This window comes from Leptonychotes weddellii, chromosome 4, assembly GCF_054177405.1.
Source record: "Leptonychotes weddellii isolate Sample4059 chromosome 4, ASM5417740v2, whole genome shotgun sequence".
NCBI lineage: Eukaryota > Metazoa > Chordata > Mammalia > Carnivora > Phocidae > Leptonychotes > Leptonychotes weddellii.
In genome coordinates, this window is record NC_138372.1 from 64,223,257 (window position 1) to 64,250,021 (window position 26,765).

The 26,765-nt window shown below is 35.1% G+C and overlaps 1 protein-coding gene across 1 annotated transcript in view; it reads right to left on the reverse strand.

The window, feature by feature from the left end:
• Positions 1-527: 527 nt before the first annotated feature.
• TTLL7 (tubulin tyrosine ligase like 7) overlaps positions 528-26,765 on the reverse strand; it is a 120,384-nt gene continuing 94,146 nt past the window's right edge. Inside the window, exons 16-18 of the mRNA XM_081817089.1 lie at positions 17,709-17,819; positions 14,430-14,628; positions 528-3,625 (exon numbers count right to left, since the gene is read on the reverse strand). Coding sequence (XP_081673215.1) covers positions 3,505-3,625; positions 14,430-14,628; positions 17,709-17,819 — 431 coding nt within the window. The 3' untranslated portion in view covers positions 528-3,504. The remainder of the gene's footprint in view (positions 3,626-14,429; positions 14,629-17,708; positions 17,820-26,765) is intronic.

Genomic DNA, 26,765 nt, shown 5'->3' on the forward strand with positions numbered 1-26,765 from the left:
TAGAACCAGGTAAACTAAGACTCAAAATGTAAATTAGCATTACAGAACAGAAAAGGAAGGAATTTTCTGTCACTCATCTAGAGGTATTTGATATTATTTTTTAAAGAGAACACATTTAAGAATGAATCAGTGCTTTGCAGAAACCTCGAAATAATAGAGTTTATGCAACTATCAATTTTTTGGTACATTTGAAAAGGTCAAATATGTGTATATTCAGATTTAAAAAGAATTTTTATGTGGAATGGCTTTGAGATGCTAAAGATGAAAGCATTTGGATGAATTTATATTAAAATGTGAAATTTCAAGTTAGATAACAAAATTCTATAATCATATGCTTTCCAAATTAAAAAGAGGATTAGAATGAAGTCCTTAATGTCTAGAAGCCTCTATCATCTAGTTGCTTGTAAATATTACATGAAAAGAAAGTTGTGTTTTTTGTTTGTCTGAATTTGGTTCATTTTAGTTTTAGGGAGGAGGAATTAGTAGGCAATTTTTGTGTATTTAGACCTAAGTTAGACATATGAAAAAATCTGTATAAATCTTTGTGTCTGGCAGAGGTTATTTCCATATTTGATCCTGTTATAACTTCGTTTTTATACATGCAAGGTAAGTGAAATGCTAGTAAAATAAAATTTGTTGCTAGTAAAAATAAACATAATATGAATCACAATAGTTCCTTCAACAGATTACATAAAGCAAATGGTAACTAATTACAATGCTGGATAATTAAAGTGAAAACAAATCTACCATCTCATACCATGTTCATAGATGAGATTTAAAATAAAGGTTGCTTTTTATATAATTCTGGAAATGATTGCAATCATATACAGTTCTGGAAAGCATTCTAATCTTAGATTTACAGAATGAGTAGGGATATGTTTTTTTATAACAGAATGAAAATACATTTTAATCTTAAGTAAACCAAATTCCCTATTAAAAACTCCTGGTAATATTGAATAACTTCTGAAGTTTTTCAAATAAAGTTACTTTCTCTCCTAGAAGAGAGAATCAGACCCGTACTATCACTTATATTGATATGTTTCCACTTTATGAATAAAAAATTTATAATAAAAACTAAGGAATATTTTATACCTCTAAAACATTTCTATGGCCTCTAGAGACTTTCGTGGTTTACTACTGAATCTTCTCTTCGTAGTTTCTCATTATGGAATAAGCACTTATAGCAACCATAATCCACAGCATACCAGGTAGTATATATAAACAATGAGCACATGGCTTTTATTCACAATTTTATCACATCAAACTAGATCAGTATAAATATGCAAATGTCAGCAAGAAAATTCTAGTGCTCAAAAAAAGCCAGATCTAAGTAGCTAGATAAATGAAATTTGTTCATTAATTAGTTAGGTAGTTTCACACATTTTAACTTATTTTTCAAAGGTTCTTAAATTGTGTGTGTGTGTGTGTGTGTGTATGTGTTTTCTAGGGGGAGAGGGTTCACCCCCATGTTGAACATTCTTCTTATTTGTTTTAAATAAAAATTTCACTCTTTTATTACTAAAGACAGAAGTCCCAAAGCACCCACTCTAGCATACTAACCATTTTGATTTAAATTAATGCAAGTGAGTGGCCAACAAACTGGATAGATATCATATACCAGACACTTGAAATTATGTCTCATTCATGGACAACTCATGAATTTAAAAGAAAAATTATTAAAAATACTTCACGAAAAGACCTACTTGTTTATACTCTTACAATGATTTTACAATATCCCAATTTTTGCATTATTTATTCTAAGAAATCTGTAATATATTTAAGAATTCACAAAATGGAGTCACAAACATTCAGAGTTACACTGTAATTTCTTTTATCCTGACCTTATCCTCTTTTTCCCCAAAGACAATAACAAATTCTTCTTTGGGATGCATTTAACAAGGAAAAGTATCTATTGGAATATGGATGTTAGGTAGTCATAAAGAATCAAGTAGTGATAATTTAAGGAAAATCCTATCTTAGCCTATCACAGCCTCAGAATATGGCTTTAAAAGCAAAATATATCTAACTTAGTCAACTTTAGGTTGCCAATTAATCCTTTTTGCAAATTAAACTAGGACAGTTTGCTTCTCTCAGTTCTCCTGCTTTGGGGCCATTTCTTGATTTACTGGAAGTAGTTTCTAGGACAGTAAAAGGTAAACATTCCTAAATTTTGCCAATAATTAGCATCTGTGAAAAAATAAGACTGTCGGGAGAAGTTTAAAGAAACTTCTAAAAGATGAATATTGTAATTTCTAAGGATTTCCATGTCAGTGATATTGCTGTTTATATTTTTATGGAAAACTGAAAGCTCACTCATTGTTTTTGAAACTATAAGCAAGAAAAGGAAGTAAATTGCTATGAAATGTATGCATAATAACTTCAGACACAAAGAAAACTTCATCCTCTATTTTGATTTTAGAAAATTCTCAAGGGTACATCCATGACTAATAATATCTAGTAATCAGAATCTTCTATTTGCAATAATTAGATTATTTTCTATGCTGCAATGTGAAACTATATTAGATTTTACAATGTAAGTTGGTCTCAACATTAAGAGACTTCTAAAATAAGTGTGACACATTATCCTATAACACCAAAATGAGTTTGAAATGTCAACTCTTCTACTTCTGGAGAACAGAAGAAATTGTATTTGACCATACGTACCCACTGGAGATATACTTTCCAAATAAAAGTGAATGGTATGAGATACAAAAATCAGATGGAAAGATTTTGTTATTAACATCATTTTCTGTTTCTTTATGTGACTCCCAATGAAAAGTAGAAAATAAAATCTAGTGTACGTTTTTTTACTTGTAACCCACTGGATTGTCTTCCATTTTGGATCACTATATGATCTTACTAAAGCCTTACTGAAAATGTACATTATCACAAGTAGCTAAATTTCCACATAGAGGAATAAAAATACTGGGAAAATCAGGTTGAGATTTTTATAGTACTCTGAAGTGTGCTACAGTAATGATAAACCCGTTTTATATTTAATCCTATCATCAAGCAACACCAGGCTTCTAGCTTTGTTTTTCATTTTAAATGGCTACTATATATAAGAGAATTAATAAGGTATTATACTATTAATGCTTTTTCAAGTCAAAAGAAGTATTATCTAGAAAATAATTTAACACTGAAATGGGATATTCAAGATCAATTTTGTTTTATATACTCTGCAGCAAAAATAACATTTCTAGTAGGAAGGAATTAATTATAAACCTAGCAAATTCTAGACATTCACATCTTTGTGTAAACAATTTAATGGTTTATTACATTTCCAGAAAGGTTAAGTCTTATATCCAGTTTTCTGCTAATTCTTCTTTCATATATTATAATAAATATATATGTGTTATTTGAGTGCACGTGTATATATTTTCACACATATATGTCATATATACATAAAACAGCACTTAATGGTCACTTTCTTTGCATGTTTAAATTGGAGGGAAAAAAATGAATTGCTATTATGCATAATCCATGGCAATCTTCCTTTCTGTTTCACAAATGGCCATATCGGGATGTAAACAAAACATTGGAGCGAGTCATTCCAGGTGAACTGTATTTCAAGATGTAGTTTGGTGTTCTCATGAAGAATTGTGTACTTCCTGGTAATAAATACCTACAAATGACAGTTAAAAAATTATACTTTACAAACAAGTTAATATTAACATCTCTCACTAAAGTGTTCTGTGGTTAATAATTGATGTATGCTATATGAGAAACAATACTATAACAACAATGCATTCTACATTAAAAAAAAAAATGTTCTCTCCCAGACTGAGGTGGGAAGGTGGAAGATGGTCATAAAAGCCTCACCTAAAGAGCAGAATATAGATGCAACATATGATCTTAGTATCCCAAGACATCCCATAAAGAGCCATTATACTCACATGCTAGGAAACTATTTCCATGGCTCATGTTAATTTGAAATTCATCATTAATCTCTATAAATAATATGTGAAACCAGTTAAATATTTCTTAAAAACATGTGATATGAGAATTTGGCTAGCCACATTACCAATAATTGTTTCAAGGATGTTGGAACCATTAATTATAATTTAATAATATTTCATCAATGTATTATGACTATAGGTAATCTAAGAGAAAAAGTTAAAGACTAAAATTCATAATTATAAAATTTATATTCCTAGACCACATGGTTCTTATGATAACAACACCAAAAACAATCATGATTACAGGTTACATGCAATCCTTACGGCCAAATGTATTTCAGAATACATGAATTTCCCAGATTTTAGAATGATAGAGTGTATATACTATATATAATATAATATCTCCACTGGAGCCTTGGTGCAGCATCCTGAAATCAAACCATTAATCTTTCTGTTTGAGTGAAACATATGAATACTCACAATAAACAGGATGAAAACAACAAATAACTTCATGTCAATTCAGGTCAGGTCAGATTTGCCAATAAAAAGTTACTCTTCCTTTCTTTTTAGTTTTCAGAGATTTGAGAATAAGTAATTATAAATAAGAATGTGCACCTGTATAATTTGTTTCTCTCTGGAAAAACTTTGATTAGCGTTAGGCCACTCCAATCTATATATCTAGAGAAAAATGGAAATCCACAAGGAAATCCACATGAGCAAAAGCAAATAAACATTATTATTAAAAGTATAAATCTTGGTAATGACAAGGACATGCTATAAAATCAGGACAAAGACATCTATGAGGAATTTCCAAAACCAGGGGTAGCAATAGAAGGAGATTTGAAATTTTTGAAAAAATAAACAATGGTAGAGCATCAACTCATTTATTTTTTTCACTTTACATTAGAATCTTCCAGCAACAGTGTCATCTTTCCATAGATACGCAATGAAACTGAGGGCCAAGAGTACCATCAGCTACCTATTCTACATTAAATAATGTTGATACTACTATACTTCCATGCCAATGGAAAGTTACACTTATAGTTGTGTTATATGAATTTTGTAGAATATGAATTCATTATGATCAAGCTACATACGACATTCAGATTAAAATGGAAGAATTCTCCATAACATCCATAAACATCATTTTATCATGAATTATCTAATAATATCTTCTAAATCTATTACCTAGTATCACAAACTATAAATAATTGCTCAAATCATTAAGTTAATAGAGCAGTAAAATAATACACAACAAACCAAATCGAATCAAAATTGCACAATGGGTGATGAATAATGAAACAACCGATTTCTCACATCACAGATTATATGAATTATTTTCTTAATATCACTTGGGTAATTTATATGGATTAATTATTATGTCAAGAGCTAGTGGAGTCATGATGATTAATCTGCTATCTTCTGTCATGAAAAGGCTCCCTTCCTACCTAAGGCAAAGGTACAAAAGAAAATAAGGTGTTTGATCAAAATCCACTACTTTTTATTAGTTGAGAGTTATTCTACCTTCTATTGAAAATGCATTCTGATTATACTGATAATTATCAGAGTAAAGAATAACTTCTACCAACTTCCTTTTGAAGAATTCCCAAGCAACAGTTACTGCTGACATTATGTACGATAACATTCACCTATCCTTTTGAGTTAAAGATCTCCAGTCCACAGAGGAAAAATAAAAGCACAAAATCCAGGGTTACAGCTAACCTGTATTATTTTATTTAACACTATGTCATACTTAGTGTTTTCTGTGTGCTCAGCACTATTCTAATTGCTTTACAAATATTAACTCATTTACTTCTCATAACAATTCTATACAGTAGGTATTGTGTGTTTCATTTTATTGGTGAACACACTGAAGCATGCAGGGGTCAAATGTCTTGCCCACAGTTACATAGCTAGTAAATGGCAGAGCTCGGACTCAAGCCCACGTGTGCCAACTCCAGCATCAGTGCTCCTGGCAGCTATACCTATATTGTCATTTCTCTGTATGAATCTCAGTTTTAAAACTAATGGATACAATGATTATACTCATTTTCTCAAAACTACAAAGTATACAGTAACCTAGAAAGTAGAAAAAGATTATACATCCACAAACCTAAACTTTTTAAAAGAAGCAGAAAAAGCTAAAATGAAACTTCTGTAAGAAAAAAAGTTCAGTATGAACTAAAAAAAGCATATGAAATTACATTGAAAGAAACACTTTGTTTCCCTAAAGCAAGTGCTGTGGGGTATTTTAAAGCATTACAGGGAAACACAATGGATTATTTGCCTTAATATCTCCATTAATATCTCTTGGGAGATCCCTTACTAGCTGAACATCAAAGATTATTTTTGAAATGTTCTTTGCAATGAAATTAAATAATACAATTTGATTGTTTTTAGCAAGAAGAATATCTCTGGGGGGCGCCTGGGGTGGCTCAGTCGTTAAGCATCTGCCTTCGGCTCAGGTCATGGTCCCAGGGTCCTGGGACTGAGCCCCGCATCGGGCTCCTTGCCCGGCGGGAAGCCTGCTTCTCCCTCTCCCACTCCCCCTGCTTGTGTTCCCTCTCTTGCCGCTCTGTCTCTCTCTCTCTGTCAAATAAATAAATAAAATCTTTAAAAAAAAAAAAAAAGAAGAAGAATATCTCTGGGAAGAACGTTTATAGACTATATATATACACATATATATATACATATACATATATATGTGTGTGTGTGTGTATATATATATATATATATATAAAGAGTTTGCATTAAAGCACCAAAAAAATGTAAAAAGTTTACAGCTTTACCTTTATTCTAGCTTACAAAAACAGCTAACCTGTAACTAATAGCTAATTGAGAAGTACCTCCGACCCCTATTTGCTTCACACATGTACCCTCACTCCTCATCACAGAGGCTAGGTGTACACAACCTCACATATCCATCACATAGACATAAAACATGCATTTGCCCAATTCCTACTTGATGTAGAATTGGTCTGTCATGTACCAACTTATTGCTGACCATGGAGGATCTCTAGAACATGAACATTTCAAGACCAGTAGGGAATTAGCCTTGAAAACGTAAGCTACACCCACCTTCTGAGATTTTCCTGGAGTAAGATGAGGACCCCTGATACCCCCAAACTAAACTCAGCTTCCTGGTTTGGGGAACAAAGGTAAATAAAGTTCATCATAATATTTATCCTGTGTTTTAAATTTTTTTCTACTGTGGTATAATATATATAGCATGAAACTTACCAGTTGTATCATTCAGTGCATTAAGTACATTCACAATGCTGTGTAAACATCACCACAATCTAGTTCAGAACTTTTTCATCCCAAACAGAAACTCCTTGCCCATTGAACACTAAATCCCCATCTCCTCCTCCCCATTCCCTGGTAAGCTCTGTTCTACTTTCTGTCTCTATGAATTTGTCTACTCTAGATACCTCATATATAGTGGAATCTTATACCATATTTGTCCTTTTGTGTCTGGCTTATTTAATTAGCCTGCTTTCAAGGTTCATCCATGTTGTAGCATGTGTCAGAATTTTATTCTTTTATACAGACTGAATACTGTTGCATTGTATGTCTGTATCACATTGCATTTATCCATTCATCTGTTGGTGGACACCTGAGTTGTTTCCACCTTTTGGCTATTGTGAATAATGTTGCTATAAACATTGTTGTACAAGCATCAGTTTGAGTCCGTGTTTTCAATTCTTTTGGGTATATACCCAGGAGTGAAATTGCTGGGTCATACAGCAATTCTATATTTAACTTTTTGAGGAAATAGCAAACTTTTCCATAGCAGCCACATCATTTCACATTCTGAGATAGTGAGTGCAATGCATGAGGATTCCAACTTCTCAATATTCTCACCGACACTTACTATTTTGCATCTGGGGGATAATAGCCATCCTAGTGAATGTGGATCATTCCATTGTTTTAACTTTGATTTGGGCTAGGGGTTGCGGGAAGCTCTATTTTCAAGACCCACCTCTGCCATAGCTAGCAATGTGGATTTGGAGAAGTCATTTAACCTCTTCGGGCCTCAGTTTTCAGTTTTCTCATCTGTGAAAAGAGTCCAGTAGTTTCTTCCATGCCTAGCTCACAGAGTATAAAGCCAATGAAACAGTGCACAAGAGTGAAATATTATTTACATGTTATGAACATCAGCCTCACAAGGCAAGACCATCCTTGTTCTGAGAGATGTTTCAAGCTATCAGAGCCTGGGGCCATAATGGTACCATGTATTTAACTCAATTGTAAAGTACAGTACACATTTGAAAGAGCATAAAACATAAATGTCCAGCTTAATGAATATTATAAAGTGACTACTTGTATAACTGCTACCCAGGTTAAATAACTGAATATTCCTAGCACCCCAGATCCCTGTATATTTCAGCACCCTCCCTTCTTCCCAATATCTTCCCCATTTTTTTATAGAGTGTTCATTTTTTTTCCTTAGAAGTTTGTAGGAGTTCTTTTTTGACCTAAGAATCTTATATAGGTTATAAATGGGTTGCAAATGCCTTCTTCCATTCACTGACTTGCTTTTTCACCCTCTTAACAGGATCTTCTATGGAATAGATATTCTTAACTTTAATATAGTAAAATTCATCTTTTCATTTATGATCTGCACTTTTTGACCCCATTTTTTATAATCTTTGCATACCTCAAAGTCATGAAAATATTCTCCTGCATTATCTTCTGTAATATTTAGTTTTGCTTTTCACATCTGTGTAGTTAAATCATTGGAGATGATTTTTGCATATGGTGTGGGTAAAATCAAGTTTCTTTATTTTTAATTATTATTTAGAAACCCAATTGTCTCAGCACCATTTTTTAAAACAAATTTCTTTTTCCCATTTGTCACAAATCAAATGTACCTCCTTTTCTCATAAATCAAGTCTCTATATACGCCTAGGTCTACTTAGGACTTTTCTGAATGGTTTCATTGGTCTGTCTGTCCTTTTGACAATATTACACTGTCTTAAATTACTTTAACTTATTCTAAGTCCTAGTACACTACAGTTAATAAACCCTACCATTTTATTTTTCTATTTCAAACGTGTCTTATCTATTCTTGGCCCTTTGTTTTTCTGTATAAATGTTAGAACAAGCTTTGGTCAGACTGTGCCTCCCCCAAAAAATTTGTTGAGATTTATACTATGATTACATTGCATTTAGAGATGTTCAGAACTATTTAAGAGCTGACACTTGATGATACTGATCCAATGATGTTACATTTTGCTACATAAAAGTCTTGCACATTTTTGTTACATTTATTACTAAGTATTAACTATTCTTTGATGCAATTGAAAATGATATCATACCTAAAATTTCATATTCTTGCTGTTTGCTGTTGATATAGGAAAAATATAATTGATTTTCTTATCTTGACATTGATTTCATTAAACTTCTTAAATTTACTTAATAATTTATCTGTAGATTTATTTAGATTTCTACAAACACCATCATATCCATCAGTAAAGAGTTTCAGTTTAGTGCCTTTTTTTTCTTTTGCTTGCATTATTGAACCAACTAGGACCACTACTACAATGTTAAATAGAAGTAGTAATAACAGGCAATCTTGTCTTATTCCTCATCTCAGAAGGAAAGCCTTCAACATTTCATCATTAGGTATGTTTGTTATAGGTTTTGTGTAGTTATTCTTTATTAGACTAAGGAATTTCCCTTTTGTTTCTAGCTTGCTAAACATTTTTTAAAAACATGAACATATATATTCAGTATATATTTATCTGTATCTATTGAAATGATCTTTTATTCTATTAAAATCACATTGATCACTTTTTAATGTTATTTCACCCTTAAATTGATGCAGTAAACAGAAGTTGGTCACAATACATTATCCAATTTAAAGTTCCTGGGTTTATTTTGCTGGTATTTTATTTAAGACTTTTGCATCTATGTTCAGGAGTAACAATGAACTTTCACTATCCTTTGACATATCTTGGTTAGGCTTTAGTATCAAAGGTATGGGAGCTTCATTAAACAAGGTGGAGAATGTCCCCTCCTTCTCTGTTCTCTGGATGGGTTTAATAGAATTGAATAGTGAAGACCTGTGAATTTGGAATTATCTTTGTGAGAGGGTTTTTAATTAGTGATTCAATTTCTTCAATAGTTAAGACTATTTAGTATTTTCTATATAGGACTTTCTAACAAGAAATTTTGTCATTTTTGGTAATATGTGTTTTTCCAGGAATTTGTTAACTTAATCTAAATTACCAAATTTATCAGCATGAAATTGTTCATATTTTCTTATAAAATTTTCAATGTTTGTAGGATCTGTAGTGATGTCTCTATTTTGTTCTTTTTTTTTAATTTTATTTTATCATGTTATGTTAGTCACCATACAATACATCATTAGTTTTTGATGTGGTGATCCACGCTTCATTGTTTTCGTATAACACCCAGTGCTCCATGCAGTACGTGCCCTCCTTAATACCCATCACCAGGCTAACCCTATCTTTGTTCTTGATGTCAACTATTTCCTTTCATATTCTTGATCAGTCTCACCAGTTGTTTATCAGTTTTATTAGTCTTTTCAAAAACACATTTTTGGCCATGTTGATCTTCTTTATTCTGTTTGCTTCATTATATTATTAATTTCTACTGTCATTTTTATTTCCTTTCTCTATATTCTTTGGGTTTATTTTAATGTCATTTTGTCACTTTTCAAAATGGTTGCTGATGTCATTTAATTTTTGCTTTTCCTCTTGCCTAATATGTTCATGTAAGTCTACAAATATGTCTGCAATAATGATTTGTCTACATACTACAATTATTTGTTTGTAATATTTGTGTTATCATCCAGTTCAAAATATTTTCTTATGTCCATTATGATTTCTTAGATTCATGAGGTAATTAAAAGTATATATTTTTTATCCTTCTAAAGTATGGATATTCCAATTATAATTTTTGCTTTTGTTTTCTAGCTTAGTGGCATGGGGTCAGAAAAAAAACCTCTGTATGATTTAAGTCTTCTGAAATTGGTTGAAATTTGTTTTATTATTATACTATATGATAGACTTTTGTAAAAGTTCCTGGTGTGCTTGGTATTTTATATTCCAAGATTATTGGATTCACTTCTATATATGATAGTTAGGTCTGTTAGTTATATTGTTAAAATGTTCTATATATTTAACAAAATACATATATATATGTATTTTGATATATATATGTATAATACACGTATATATGTATTATGATATACATATGTATAATGCATATATATGTGTGTATATATGTATATATATATGTATCACAATACATACATATATATCAAAATCTCCATCTATGGCTGTAGATTTGCCTATTTTTCCTTGTAATTCTGTTAACTTTAGCCTTGCAAAACACTGGGAACACTGTTATTCCTAGGAATCTAGGATATTCACCAACATCCCCATCTTTGGCAGGCCTTGAACTCCTACTTTTTCCCTTAGGCCCATGAGTCTATCAGAAGTATTATTCAGTATAACAAGTTCTCACTAAGTACCTGATTAACACTCTGATGTCTTCAAACAAGGTTTTGATATTTTGTCTAGCTTTTTTAGTTGTCATTAAAGGGAGGATTTGTCCAAAAACCCAGTGCTCTATTACCAAACGCAGAAGTTTGAACTCAGTGGTTTTTAAAAATGTTTTTAACCATGAAACCCCTTGTGAAATGAGCTTATATGGAAGTTCAGTAAATATAGAAACACAGAGATGTTGATGATACAAAGTATTTGGAGATCCCAAAGCTTCCCAAGTAAGTACAGTTAAAGTATTGAGCTGGTCCCAAGAACTCTAGTTTCATATATATATCATATATATATGTGGGTTTATTTATCAGTTTTACTTGCTTAGTTATGAGTCTACCTCTGAGAAATGGCTTTCCACTTGGTATGCCTATTAAGTTACTATTTTTCTAAGACTTCAAGATTCAAGGCTACTCTGTTCCATGGAATGGGTGGCATGTACACCTTAAAGCCTCTTCAGAAAGATCATGCAGATCTTTGGTCAAGATAAATATGGTCCATAAACCTGACTGATGTTATCTCTATTTTCTTCTCTTTTAATTTTATAGATAAATTACCTAAATATATATCTCCTCATAAAATATTTAGGTATACCTCATATATTATTTATATTAGGCATATATATTAATTTATAAATATTAATTTATACTTTATTAGGTATACTTCATAAATGAAATTTATCTATCTATTAATAAATAACAAATTAAGCGACTTCTACATGTAAAGTAAAAAGCTATAGGTTCCTAATTAATAAGGGAAAGAAAATATGGCCAGTTCTCATGTTTTTAAATTAATGTGACATTGACTTGGGTTTTAATAGCTAGATATTTATTTCTCTCTCCTCCTTGTGTTTCCAAGTAGAAGAATTTCCACCAAATTTCTGGCCTTTTACCAGAAGTGAGTTATCTGATTTCCGGGTTTAAAAGAAGGAACCAGGTATGCATGGCTCAGTCCCTTTCTCTTGTTGGATCAGCCTATCTGCAGAAAGGATGCATTCTTACTAGCTCACTAGCCAACACTAACAGAACTAGACTTTATGGGGTAGTGTTAGTGGAAGGTTTGGTTTGATCTAGCTCTGCCCATGATTGGATCAGTACATTTAATTCTAGAGTTCAATTTTAGAGAACTCACTTGGCTCAAATCTACACCATTGTCCCTCAGTGTGGCTTTACTCAGTAATGAAGCTACATCCTGATGATCATCTGTCTGATTCCTACATCTCTCTCTCAAATGGTTCTGAACTTGGGCAGGAATAAAGGGTGTGTTTTACTAACCCCTCTTTCCCCAGAATGCTTATAATCATCATACTGGGGTTATACTGAGCATTTATCCGAAGTCCAGAACTCAAGATTCCAGAGTAGGAATATCTCTTCTGACCACCAGAAAAGGAAGAAAATAAAAAGGCCTGACACAATTGTAAGGTGTAACTTCTTCCTCCAGAGTGACCTCAGTCTATTTTGCCCACCTACAAAAGTTACAAGAGCCCTCAATAGAAAATGTGTTACAAAATCTATAATCGCAAGAGTAACATTGAAGAGTTTGAAACCATCCTTCCTAGACTGGAACTTAAGATTTTCCTGGTCATGCTCCCAGAGTGTCACTCCTTAAAGTGAAACCACTTAATTTATATGCTGTAAGGTCTTAATGATGACCATCATTCTTTTAAATTATATGAAAATATTAATGAAAGTAATGTAAGTTTTATTTCAATAATTTGCTTTAGTCAAACCACTAAACTGTAGAATATTGCTTTGATATTTACATATTTCAAATATTAATGGCTAGCTTTACCTCTATCATTGTTGTGATCACTCAGCTTCTATTTGCAGGGGGAGAGTTAAAATATGTTAAAGGTACGACAATAATATAATGTCAGAATCCAAAACAAACAAAGATTAAAAATACATCTTTCGGGTGCCTGGGTGGCTCAGTCGTTAAGCGTCTGCGTCTGGCTCAGGTCATGGTCCCAGGGTCCTGGGATCAAGCCCCGCATCGAGCTCCCTGCTCAGCGGGAAGCCTGCTTCTCCCTCTCCCTCTCCCCCTGCTTGTGTTCCCTTCTCTGCTGTGTCTCTCTCTGTCAAATAAATAAATAAAATCTTTATAAAAAAATACATCTTTCAACACTTTTTGTGAAATATACTCCAAGCCATTCTGCTGGTGCAGATCAGTTTTGTAAAAAGTTAGCTTTATTATATACTTCCTATGATCTCTTTAAGAAACAGATCAATTTCTAGGTGTTTCAAAAGACAGTCCCAGCTATGGTGGTTATTTTTCCTCATTACCTATTCAGGGTTAGTTGAATACTATCATCATTTGACTATCACTTAGCTTTTCAAAGTCACGATTTATTCTCTTCTATTCAGAGTAGTACTGCAACTTATACATACTAAAAATAAAGTCACATGTTCATCTTTAATTCTATTGGGCACTATGATTGTACAGAGAAATGCTAAAATGTACTATTTTTTCAATCTGCATATTTTTGCAGCTTAAAAACAATATTCTTTTTCATGATTTGGAAAACCACCTATTTTAACTGGACAGTATTTATTAAAATTCAATTTTTAAATGGAACCTAACAAAATTCACCTCCCATAGATGCATGTCATGATGAAGGGAGTAAAGATTAAACTAAAGGCATCTTCTCAACTTATCAGGCTGAAGGATAAATTTGAAATCTCCCTATTGGTGAAAAAAGTCAAGTTTATGACCATTTTTGGATGCTTTTACTCAGCATTTGAAAGCAAAATTATATAAGCCAAATAATCTCATTTCCAAGTAGGTTATTTCTGTCACCTTCAGGTTTGTGGTTGCTGTCCTTGTTTGGTCCTTTAAAGGTAAAGATGGTGCAAATTAAAAGTCTTTTGTAGATAACAGCATGTATGAATTTTCGGTCTTTAGCTTTTTCTCTAACTATGTAAATAAAAAGAGACTTTCAATTTCAAACTGCACCATGGCATTACTTTATATAAAACTCACAGGGTGTAGAAATGTAAACAAGTACCTGGAATTACCCCAATCAGTACCAATGCCTGAGAGTGATCCTCTTGAGTCAGTTGCATATTTGTAAACCACTAGCAGGCACTGTTTACAAAGTTCAACCAAGCGCTGGCAACATTGGAGCTGCAAAGGAGTCACCACCTCCGGGCTTTTACTGAAAATACTCTCCCAAGAGGATCTGTTGGCATGGAAACAGACATGACCTCATGTGGCTGTTAAAAATGACAACCAGCTTTATCACTTACCTAGCAGCAAACCAATAAGGAAAAGTAGAAATGGCCTCAGACATTTGAAGTGACTGCAGATGGTTGAAAGGTATAAAACAAATATATATTTGAAAATTCATCTTTATATTAAAAAACACAACACAGAATTCATATACTATTTGTCTTTAAAGACTTTACTGATGCCAACTGTAGGTAGCTATCAGGATGGTTTCCCAACACCTCCTAAAAAATTGAGTTACTCTATATTAAAGTGTATGTAAAATACTGAGCTTATTTCTCAAAAGTTAGATATTCTAAAACTTTAGGTTTCCTTGAAAGCTACCTTTACCTTTACATTAATAATGACCCCACAAAAGAATTTAAAATTTGCTTCAATTTAATTTGTGGCCTCTCTGGATTAGGAGAATTTAAGTGAATCCCTTGATTATGACCACTCCTCTCAAAACACTTAGAGATGTAATTATGTCCATGATATTCCTAGAGCACAGGTTCTATATTCTAGAAGTCATGTTATCTCAGTGAGTACTGCCTGACTATAATCACAAAGGTAGTATCCTGCCTCCTTAAGTGCACTCAGCTTCTACCAAAGCACACAGTAGTACACACTTTCTTGGTAAACTTCAAGTGTGTGTGTGTGTGTGTGTGTGTGTGTGTATGCATGCGCACAGGTAAACAAATACATATAAATGTACTTACAATTCCTAAATTTACCATAACAATCCAATTCAGGAAACACCTCACCACCAGCCACCACCAGAAAGAGACAGAGACAGAGACAGAGAGAGACTTATTTCCTTAGTATAAATGAAACTTTTCAAGTCTCAAGGGGAAGGTTTTGTTTGAGACTTGGTAATGGTTCAAGTCTTATTTTACATAAACTGATTCGCTTAACCCTTAGAGAAAGAAAAGAGTAGATTTTCAGAAAGAAAAAAATATTAAGGAAAATATTTTTCTGACAAAATGTACTTCCCAATGGGAAATTCAAAGACTCCATTTTCAATCTTCTGTGGATATTTGATATCTTTGGAATTTTTTAAAATGTTTTAGAAACTCAGAAAGGTATTTTTTAGTAGAAAGGCTACTGTTTATTTTTTCAGGAGAAACGTGGCCCTAAACAGATAGCATGTCACCTGTGAATGACAGGTTTTCTTAAAAGGAGTAAGATTCAAATGAGTAGACTGAAAGGAATAAATTTTCTTCCATATTCTGAGATGTTCGGGACTAAATATAATATTTTTATTATTTTTAAAAAGTTATTTTTATTTAAGAAACAGTAATATGCTAATTAAATTAACTAAAAATAAATTTTAATACTAAATATAAGAAAAACTGGCTATAATACATATGTGTTTGCATATACCCATATATACCTATGCGTGTGTGTATGTATAACCAACTTAATTTGATCAAGAAAAATACTGGAGAATACCAGTTAGGGCATGTGTTTATAATTAGTATTTCCTAATTTCAAAGCCCTACATGTTTAGGCCCAGAGAAATAAAAATTTCATATAAATACAAATACATACAGGAAAACATCCTGTGTTATGACTGTCTGCTTAGCACTTTCCTCTCCACTGAAATTCTGAACACTGCTACATCCTCTCCTCTCAATTTGGATATATTTTAATTTTGATCCTTTGGAGCCATTTGATTAGATCCACTATCAAGTTACACACATCATGGTAATTTTTCTTTTTCTGATTTGGAGTATAGAGGTAAGAAAAGAACAAATAAAATGGAAGAAAGATAAAAGAGCTTCTATCACACTCTAATTTGATGTAACATTCTGAATACTATGTAAGTTATAATCTGACCAGCTTTGGCTCCTCATTCTCTCATTCTTCCTTAAATATTTAAAATAAATATATGGACCAAAGTCCTTTACCAGTTTTTGGTGTGTATGTTCACCACCTCTAGCCAAAGACCACATTCTACTCTATTCATTCATCTTTAAGTGTCAGCACACCAGAACTCCTCATAAAGAAAAGAAGAAGATGAGCAGGACTTGCTTCACTTGGTACCAGGTTAACTTCTTCTGCACAAAGGAAACCCATCCTTCACACCGAGTGTATTAGGACTGTGTCCCTCGCCTCCTCTCCACCACCTGGCACAGCTGAGTGAATGTGCAACGCCTCCGTAACACTACATACAGCACCTCAGTCTTCAATACTAACACAAACCGTTTTGAGAAGGTGAAAGGATGTAGAAACAATTTACAATACCAGTGCCTTTATCAAAGAACTCAAGGTCTCATCTGACTTCTTTCTGAATCTAAATTCCAAAAAAAAACAGAATTGAAAAGGAAAAATTAAGTGGTTAAGAAGTTCTGTCTGGTACTCCCTAATCCTCAGAGATGTTTAACAGGAAACAACTTTATATGGTACTTTTTAGTAATACAACAATAAGGTACAGAATTCTAAATACCTCTGGCAACAAAGGGGAGTTGTTACTAATGAAATCCAGAGACTCGAAAAGCCTTGCATTATCCAGCAATCCAGTATTTTTCACCAACTTTCTCATCGAAACATTTAATAAAGCAGTTATCTAAAAAGTAAAACTGATTCATTTCTTTCTCCTTCTCTGGTAGATGTCTGAATGGATGACTGAGTGGACCAAAGTTAAGTAGCAGAAAGGAGAAAGGAAAGTAAAAGCAAAACAAAGCAAAACAAAACCAACCAAAACTGGACTATACCAACTGGATACACAGGAACAATGAGCTGGAAAGTACTAACAATAACATATTCAATTGAAAGTGATATGAGAACAGTAAGAGTCAGGTCATTTTTACTCTGTATGATGCATACATTTTTAAGTGGGATAGTAAATCTAGAAGTGGACTGCTTAGAATATTCCTTACCATTTCTCCTTGCCCAAAGATTCTACAAGAAAAGCTTTTCCGTGACAAACTTCCACGGGAAAATGCCTTTGGCTAGAGGGTCCAAACAGATTCTCTTCTTTGGGGTTCACATATCATAGTTTTGAGTGGAGAGAGGACTTTTCCAAACAATATATTTCTTCTCCCATCTACCCCCTGCTTCCTCCTCTTTGTTTTACCTGGAAAACTATTCTTCCTCTTCCTACAAGTCTCAGCTGAAATGTTACGTCCTTTGGCCACATTTCCTGAGCTCTCAGGCCTGAGTTTGAATCCCATAGCACCTAAGCTTCCTATATCCCAGTAAAACATGGAGGATAATTTTATTCATGAAAATTCCAAGAGCTGTTCTCCTGCAGAGAACACATTCAGAATGTAGAGCATCATGTGATAACAAGAAAAGTTTCCATGTGATAACAAGGGTCACTGAGCATGGGCTTCAGCAGCCTGAAAGAACAAGAAAGGGGGATAAGGGTGTATTCTATTTGATGTATTAGTAAAACCCCTGGGCCAACTCTAGGGAAACATACCACAAAAATCTACAGTATTCTTTGATGTTTCTGGATGTGGACAGGGAGTGGTTTATTTAGTTTTGTTATTGGGGTGTTGACAGGCAGAGGCAAGAATCAAGGTGGCCCAGAGTTATTTGGATTATATTTTTCCAAGATTTTACACCTAACTATGAAAGACAGTTGTGCCTTTTATTAAAATCATTCCTTTAGAAGTGAGTTAAGAGTAGATTTTTACCTTGACTACTAGGCTGTTAGACCAAAGGTTAAAGGAGTATTCATTGACTAGACATGATTCAAAGGATTAATAGACCTATTCTGGGTCCAAACTGGGAATCAAACACACACAACACTCTGTGACTTAATTAAATTGAAGAAGCCTAAGAAACCCATTTGTAAGGCTACAAAATAAAATCCAGTGTTAAACTCTTCTCTACAGACCACCAAGGTTTTAAAGAAATGGATGGAGAGTGGAGGTCAAATTGGACTCAAAGCTACTCCTGCTCTATTTGCCCAGGTGCAAGGGGGCTGGGGATTTGGCTAAGGCTATGGGACTTAAATCAAGCAAGCCTGTCAACCACTGGGAATGCTGCTTTGAGGCGAGTCAATAAAGCATACAGTTAAGAGCTTGGGCTCTTGAGTCAGACAACCTGGGTTTAAATCCTGGCTCACCTAGTTACTATAAGAACTTGGGCAAATTATGTTCTCTCTATGCTTTGATTTCTTCATCTGTACAATGAGAATAATAACAATAATAATTTACTCAAAATATTAAAGTGGCAATTATAAGAATATTTAATATGTATAGTAGTATCAGGCATTTAGTAAGTCAAATGCTATTAACTCTCATTATCAATACTAGTAGTAATAGATACCACCAGAGAAATTTAAGGGGAGTATTGTTCAAGGAACAAGAGAAAAAGATTCTGAATCAATTAGAATATATTACCAAAATAATTCAAGGAAGAGGAGTCCCAGAGGCAAAGAAGAACCACTGTATGGCATCTTTGGGGTCTGGAGTTGGAGTTTACCTCATGGACTCAAAATTACCAGCACCAATTTCAGTAGCAGACTATCTGACTGCTTTCCCTGCTGAAGAATAACTAGCATTCTAACTGATGTGGAGAACAAAGGCAGAAGGAAATGTAGATAAAATTAAATTTCCTTATAACCTGCAGCCCATTGACAAATACTTGAGGCAAGCAGAGTGTGACCTTCCTCCAGGAACTCCCAACTGTCTTAACATTAATGCTTTGCTAGAGGGAAAAACAACCTTAGCTTGACAATAGCTAGGTCTCCAGGATCCTATGAGTCTTCTTTAGCATATGAAAATCCTTTTGGACTTTCCCCCAGCTCCATAGTATATAACTAACTGCTCCTCACAATACCAGGGCAGCCTTTCTGCCCATGGACCCTTTCCCCATGCTTTAATAAAACCATCTTTATACATCGAAGACATCTCAAGTATTCTTTCTTGGCTGTTGACTCTGAACCCCAACATTTCCATATCACAACCAATGGACCAACAAACAGAAAGAAAATTCCAGTTATGAGTCTAGATTGAGAGAACTTCTACAGAGAACCATCAACTAATGGGCCACAGAATATAGTTCAAATGTTCCACTTAAGTCTCTGTAGAAAATAATTTATAGCCAAGATTACTCTCAGATTTTACTACAACCCAGAGCACCTTATAAATTCTTCCTGTTTTTAAATGGCTACTGAGGGGACGCCTGGGTGGCTCAGTCAGTTAAGCATCTGCCTTTGGCTCAGGTCATGATCCTGGGGTCCTGGGATCGAGCCCCACGTCGGGCTCCTTGCTCAGCAGGGAGCCTGCTTCTCCCTCTCCCTCTGCTGCTCCCCCTGCTTACACTCTCTGTCAAATAAATAAATAAAATCTTTAAAAAAAAGAAAGAAAAAGAAAAAGAAAGAAAGAGAGAAAGAAAGAAAGAAAGAAAGAAAGAAAGAAAGAAAGAAAGAAAGGAAGGAAGAAAGAAAGGAAGAAAGAAAGAAAAAGAAAGAAAAGTAAATGGCCACTGAGGAACATGATAGTGGTGAGAATAAGTCTGAAAATGGTATGAATAAATTGGTACTAGAGGACTAGAATATTTAAATGGAGGACATTTGGAGCTCATTTGGAGTATTGAGAGAGATAAGAGAAATAAGAAAGAACCAGCATGTTAGAGAGTGTTGTGTCTCTAGCTAAGAAGTCTGGACTTTAATGATAAGTGAGGGAAATCACTATAGATTTTAGGAAATGACCCTGACAGTAGGATAGATATGGGAAACAAAAAACTGGAGACAAAAATGTCTAGAAATCTATTAATTTTACCTAGCCCTTCTACCAAAAGGTTCCTCCTATCTGAAATCCTATAATACTTTATCTAGGTCTCTTTTATATAATCAATATTTATATATATATATCTTATTTTATCTACTAGAGGCAGCAGAACTTATTGGTTCACACCACAAACTCTGGGGCCGGGCTCCCTGAGTCCAAATCCCAGTTGCACTAGGTCATTAGTGCCTATCTATGCCTCAGTTTCCTCACCTACAAAATGGAGATAAAACATAGAACTTGCTTCAAAGTGTTGTTATGAGGATTAAATCACTCAAATATACATATAGTGCTTAGAACAATGCCTGGCACATAGTAAGTAGTATAGCTTTAGCTATTATCATATTTAAGAGTCTTGCGGGCAGGATCTGTGTCAAAATCAACTTTGTCTCTCCAAAAGCATTTAACACAGTAGAAAGTACTGGGTACTAAGAACAATGAAAAAGAATCTAAAGTAGCCACAGTGGGAATATGACAGAAAAACTAACAGGATTTAGCAAACCACTGAATACACACTGGGAAGAAGAAAGATACAGATGACCCTGACATATCAAACCTGCATGACTGGGAGAATAACAATGGGATTAAGGGAAGGCCAGAAAGGAAGCTATTTCTGAATGAAAGGGAGGTGTCAAATGTTTGGCTTTAAATATCTTAAGGCTAAAGTGACAATGAGTCACAACAGCTTTGGCAGGATTGAAATTTTGGAGAAGAGCAGGAGTGTAGCCATATTTTGGAAGTCTGTTACATGAAGGCAAGAGCAGAAGAACCTTAAAGATACTCATTTGTAATGGAGATTTTTCATTAAGACTACCTTGGCACCGGGGAGGGGGGGGCGGGTAGGGAGAGTTCCAAGATGGCGGAGTAGTAGGAGGACCCTGAACTTACCTTGTCCTTTGAATACAACTAGATCAACCTTTAATGATTTTGTGCAACTAGGATCAAAGGAGTATGGAAACAACCTGCAGAGTTGAAGCCAGAGAATTTGGCAGAGGCAAGTTTCAGAGCCCTGTATTGGGGGATTGGGAAGCAGCACAGCTGGAAGAGGAGGAAGCCCAGTTGGAGGAGCAAAGTCAGGAAGAGGGAGAAAGTTGGAAAGATTGCAGCGGTTTGTAACCTCACAATAAGCGGTGATGGGTGGGTTGCTCAGGAAGGGATTGCTCCCCTTCCTGGAGGGCATTTGGAGGAGCATATTTGTCCTTTCCAGAGACAAAGAACAGCTGGGATGCCCTTGAGTGGAGCTCAGCATCAGCGTCAGAGGGGCACACAGAGGGCAGAAAACCTCTTAACTTTTTGGTGTGAACCACAATAGGCTTAAACCTCTGTGTGGCACCAATCAACCCCTTTGCTAGGACTGACAGAGCGAAGTGCAGACTGGAGCAGATGGTGGGTAACATGACCACTGCTTTTTGCTGTCTGCCACAATAGATTCAAGCCTCTGCAATGGCTTTTCTGGGAGAAAGGGGAGTAGGGGACTGAGTCAAGTGTGGATGGCTGATAACCTGGCTCCAGCTTTTCACTGAGCATTGCAATAAACTCTAGCCTCTGCCCACTGTGTGACTGCTTTTAAGGAACGGGTCGGTGCTGGGCACACCCTGAGCTTCCCCACTGAGCAGGCGCACACATTACTAGGCCCTTTAAAACTTGGGAGTTTTGAATCCCAGCCTCTGGCCAGAGATAAAATACAGGAGATCTGTGGCTCTGGGCATACCAACGACCCAGGTACAGACAGATTAGGGCAGGGAACTGACAAGGGCCCAGGTCACAGGACATTTTGTAAGAGGGCCAGCTGAGCAGGAGCTGTTGGGAGTTCTGTTCCCCAGAGACAAAAGGGTGAGGTGACACCTTATTCTACTTCTTGCACCATCCCTCCCTCCTCGCACCCACCAGCACAGTCAGATTCCAGAGAGAAACACAGCGCCTCTAGTGGAGGCTGGAGTCCCCTACACTAAACCCCTCCCCTCTGACGTGGCAGGAGTATCTTTAGGAGAGCAAGTCAGCTTGTGAGCCAGCACAGCAGGCCTCTCCCTCAGAAGACCAACACAAACCCCTCCATCTACCAAGTCTACCGATTAAAGAAAGCTGAACAACATCAGCTTCCAGCTTAACTTCACAAACAAATCAAAGCATACCTACTTAAAGGAACAAACACTCCCCACTACAAGCAAGGAGGAACTATGTGGAGGAAGGACCAGTGGGAAAGAGCAGCCAAAACACAACAGCAGAGTGTACACAGCATACACCAGAATCACTCCCTGCACATGTTGTTGTTGTTGCTATTGTTGCTGTTTTTGCTGGGGTTTTTTTCTTTTTTCTTTTTTTCTTTCTCTTTCTTTCCTCCTTTCTTTTCTGGACAAAATGACTAGAAGGAGAAATTCACAGCAAAAGAAAGAGCCAGAGGTAGTACTCTGCCACAGATTTAATCAATATGGATATAAGTAAGATGTTGGAACTAGAATTCAAAACGATTATAAAGATACTGGCTGGCCCTGACAAAAGCATAAAAGACACTAGAGAATCTCTTACTGCAGATAAAAGAACTAAAATCTAATCGGGCCAAAATTAAAAATGCTATTACTGAGATGCAGTAAAAAAACGGAGGCTCTAACTGCTGGGTAAATGAGGCAGAAGAGAGGGTCAGTGATTTAGAAGACAAAATGATGGAAAGTAACGAAGCTGAGAAAAAGAGAGAAAAACAACTACTGGATCATGAGGGGAGACTTTGAGAAATCAGTGATACCATAAAGCACAATAATACTCGAATAATAAGGGTGCCAGAAGATGAGGAAAGGGGGGCAGGTTTATTTGAACAAAGTATAGCTGAGAATTTCCCTAATCTGGGGAAGGAAACAAGCATTCAAGTCCAGGAGGCACAGAGAACCCCCATCAAAATCAATAAAAATAGGTCAATACCCCAACATATAATAGTGAAGCTTGAAAATTTCAGAGATAAAGAGAAAATCCTGAAAGCAGCTCGAGACAAAATGCCCTTAACCTGCAAGGGTAGAAACATAAGTCTGGCAGCAGACCTGTCCACAGAGACTTGGCAGGCCAGAAAGGATGGGTATGATATATTCAAGGCGTTATATGAGAAAAATATTTAGCCAAGAATACTTTATCCAGCAAGGCTGTCATTCAGATTGGAAGGAGAGATAAAGAGCTCCCAGGACAAACAGAAAATAAAGAATTTGTGATCACTAAACCAGCCCTGCAAGAAATACTAAAGGGGATCCTTTGATCGAAGAGAGCCCAAAACTAACAAAGACCAGAAAGGAACAGAGACAACCTACAGAAACAGTGACTTTACAGGTAATACAATGGCACCAAATTTATATCTTTCAATAATTCCTCTGAATGGAAATGGATGAAAAGCTCCAACTGAAAGACACAGGATATCAGATTGGATTAAAAAAAACAAGATCCATTGATATGCTGTCTACAAGAGACTCATTTTAGACCCAAAGACACCCCCAGATTGAAAGTGAGGGGGTGGAGAACCATTTATCATGTTAATGGACATCAAAAGAAAGCTGAGGTAGTAATCCTTGTATCAGACAAATTAGATTTTAAACCAAAGACTGCAATAAGAAATGAAGAAGGACACTATATCATAATTAAAGGGTCTATCCAACAAGAAGATCTAACAATTGTAAATATTTATGCCCCTAACTTGGAGCAGCCAATTATATAAACCAACTAAAAACAAAATTAAAGAAACACATTGATAATAATACAATAATAGTAGGGGACTTTAACACCCCACTCACAGCAATGGACAGATCATCTAAGCAGAAGATCAACAAGGAAACAAGGGCTTTGAATGACACACTGAACCAGATAGACTTCACAGAAATATTCAGAACATTCCATCCTAAAGCAACAGAATACACATTCTTCTCGAGTAGAGGACTTCTTACATTTTTCTTTAATTTCCTGGTTGACCCACTTACTCTTTAGTAGGATGTTCTTTAACCTCCATGTATTTGTGTTTCTTCCAAATTTTCTCTTGTGATTGAGTTCAAGTTTTAAAGCATCATGGTCTGAGAATATGCAGGGAATAATCCCAATCTTTTGGTACCAGTTGAGACCTGATTTGTGATGTAATACAATTCTCGAGTAGAGCATCCTACTAAAGAACATATGGGTCAACCAGGAAATTAAGAAAAATTTTAAAAATTCATGGAAGCAAATGAAAATGAAAACACAAAAGTTCAGAACCTTTGGGATGCCGCAAAGGCAGTCCCAGGAAGGAAGTATATAGCAATACAGGCCTTTCTCAAGAAACAAGATAAGTCTCAAATACACAAGGTAACATTACACCTAATGGAGTTGGAAAAAAGAACAGCAAATAAAGGCTAAACCCAGCAGGAGAAGAGAAATAATAAAGATTAGTGCAGAAATCAATGAAATGGAAACCAAAAGAACAGTAGAACAGATCAACGAAACTGAGCCGGTTCTTTGAAAGAATTAATAAGATTGATAAACCCCTAGCCAGACTTATCAAAAAGAAAAGAGAAAGGACCCAAATTAATAAAATCATGAATGAAAAAGGAGAGATCACAACCAACACCAAAGAAATCCAAACAATTATACAAATATATTATGATCATCTATATGCAAACAAATTAGGCAATCTGGAAGAAATGGATGCAATCCTAGAAACATGTAAACTACCAGAACTGAACCAGGAAGAAATAGAAAACCTGAACAGTCCCATAACCACCAAAGAAATTGAAGCAGTAATCAAAAATCTCCCAACAAATAAGAGTCCAGGGCAGGACGGCTTCCCAGGGGAATTCTACCAAACATTGAAAGAATTAATACCTATTCTTCTGAAGCTGCTTCAAAAAATAGAAATGGAAGGAAAACTTCCAAACTCATTCTATGTGGCCAGGATTACTTTGATCCCAAAATCAGACAAAGACCCTACCAAAAAGGAGAAGTACAGGCCAAAGTCCCTGATGAACATGGATGCCAAAATTCTCACCAAGATACTAGCCAATAGGATCCAACAGTACATTAAAAGAATTATTCACCATGACCAAGTGGGATTTATTCCTGGGCTGCAAGGGTGGTTCAACATCCACAAATCAATCAATGTGATATACTACATTAATAAAAGAAAGGACAAGAACCATATGATCCTCTCAAAAGATGCAGAAAAAGCATTTGACAAAATACAGCATCCTTTCTTGATTAAAACTCTCCATAGTGTAGGGATAGAGAGAATATACCTCAATATCATAAAGGCCATATACAAAAAGCCCACAGCAAAAATAATTCTTAATGGGAAAAACAGAGAACTATTCCCCTAGGGTCGGGAACACAAAAGGAATGTCCACTTTCACCACTGTTGTTCAACATAGTACTAGAAGTCCTAGCCTCAATAATCAGACAACAAAAAGAATATAAAAGGCATCCAAATAGGCAAAGAAGTCAAACTCTTACTCTTCACAGATGACATGATACTCTATGTAGAAAACCCAAAAGACTCCAACCCCAAAATTGATACAACTCATACAGGAATTCAGCAAAGTCGCAGGATATAAAAATCAATGCACAGAAATCAGTTGCATTCCTATACACTAACAATGAAACAGAAGAAAGAGAAATTAAGGAATTGATCCCATTTACAATTGCACCAAACACCATAAGATACCTAAGAATAAACCTAACCAAAGAGGTAAACGATCGGTACTCTGAAAGCTAAAGAACACTTACGAAAGAAATTGAGGAAGACACAAAGAAATGGGAAAATGGTCCATGCTCATGGAATGGAAGAACAAATATTGTGAAAATGTCTATGCTACCCAGAGCAATCTATACATTCAATGCAATCCATATCAAAATACCATCAACATTTTTCACAGAGCTGAAACAAATAATCCTAAAATTTGTATGGAACCAGAAAAGACCCCAAATAGCCAAAGGAATGTTGAAAAAGAAAAACCAAAGCTGTGGCATCACAATTCTGGACTTCAAGCTCTATTATAAAGCTGTAATCATCAAGACAGTATGGTACTAGCACAAAAACAGACACATAGATCAGTAGAACAGAATAGAGAACACAGAAATGACCCTCTATGATCAACTAATCTTTGACAAAGCCAGAAAGAATATCCAATGGAAAAAAGACAGTCTCTTCAACATAGATCAATGGAACAGAATAGACAGCCCAGAAATGGACCCTCAACTCTATGGTCAACTAATCTTTGACAAAGCAGGAAAGAATGTCCAATGGAAAAAAGACAGTCTCTTCAACAAATGGTGTTGGGGAATTGGACAGCCACATGCAGAAGAATGAAACTGGACCATTCCCTTACACCACACACAAAAATAGACTCCAAATGGATGAAAGACCTAAATGTGAGACAGGAGTCCATCAAAATCCT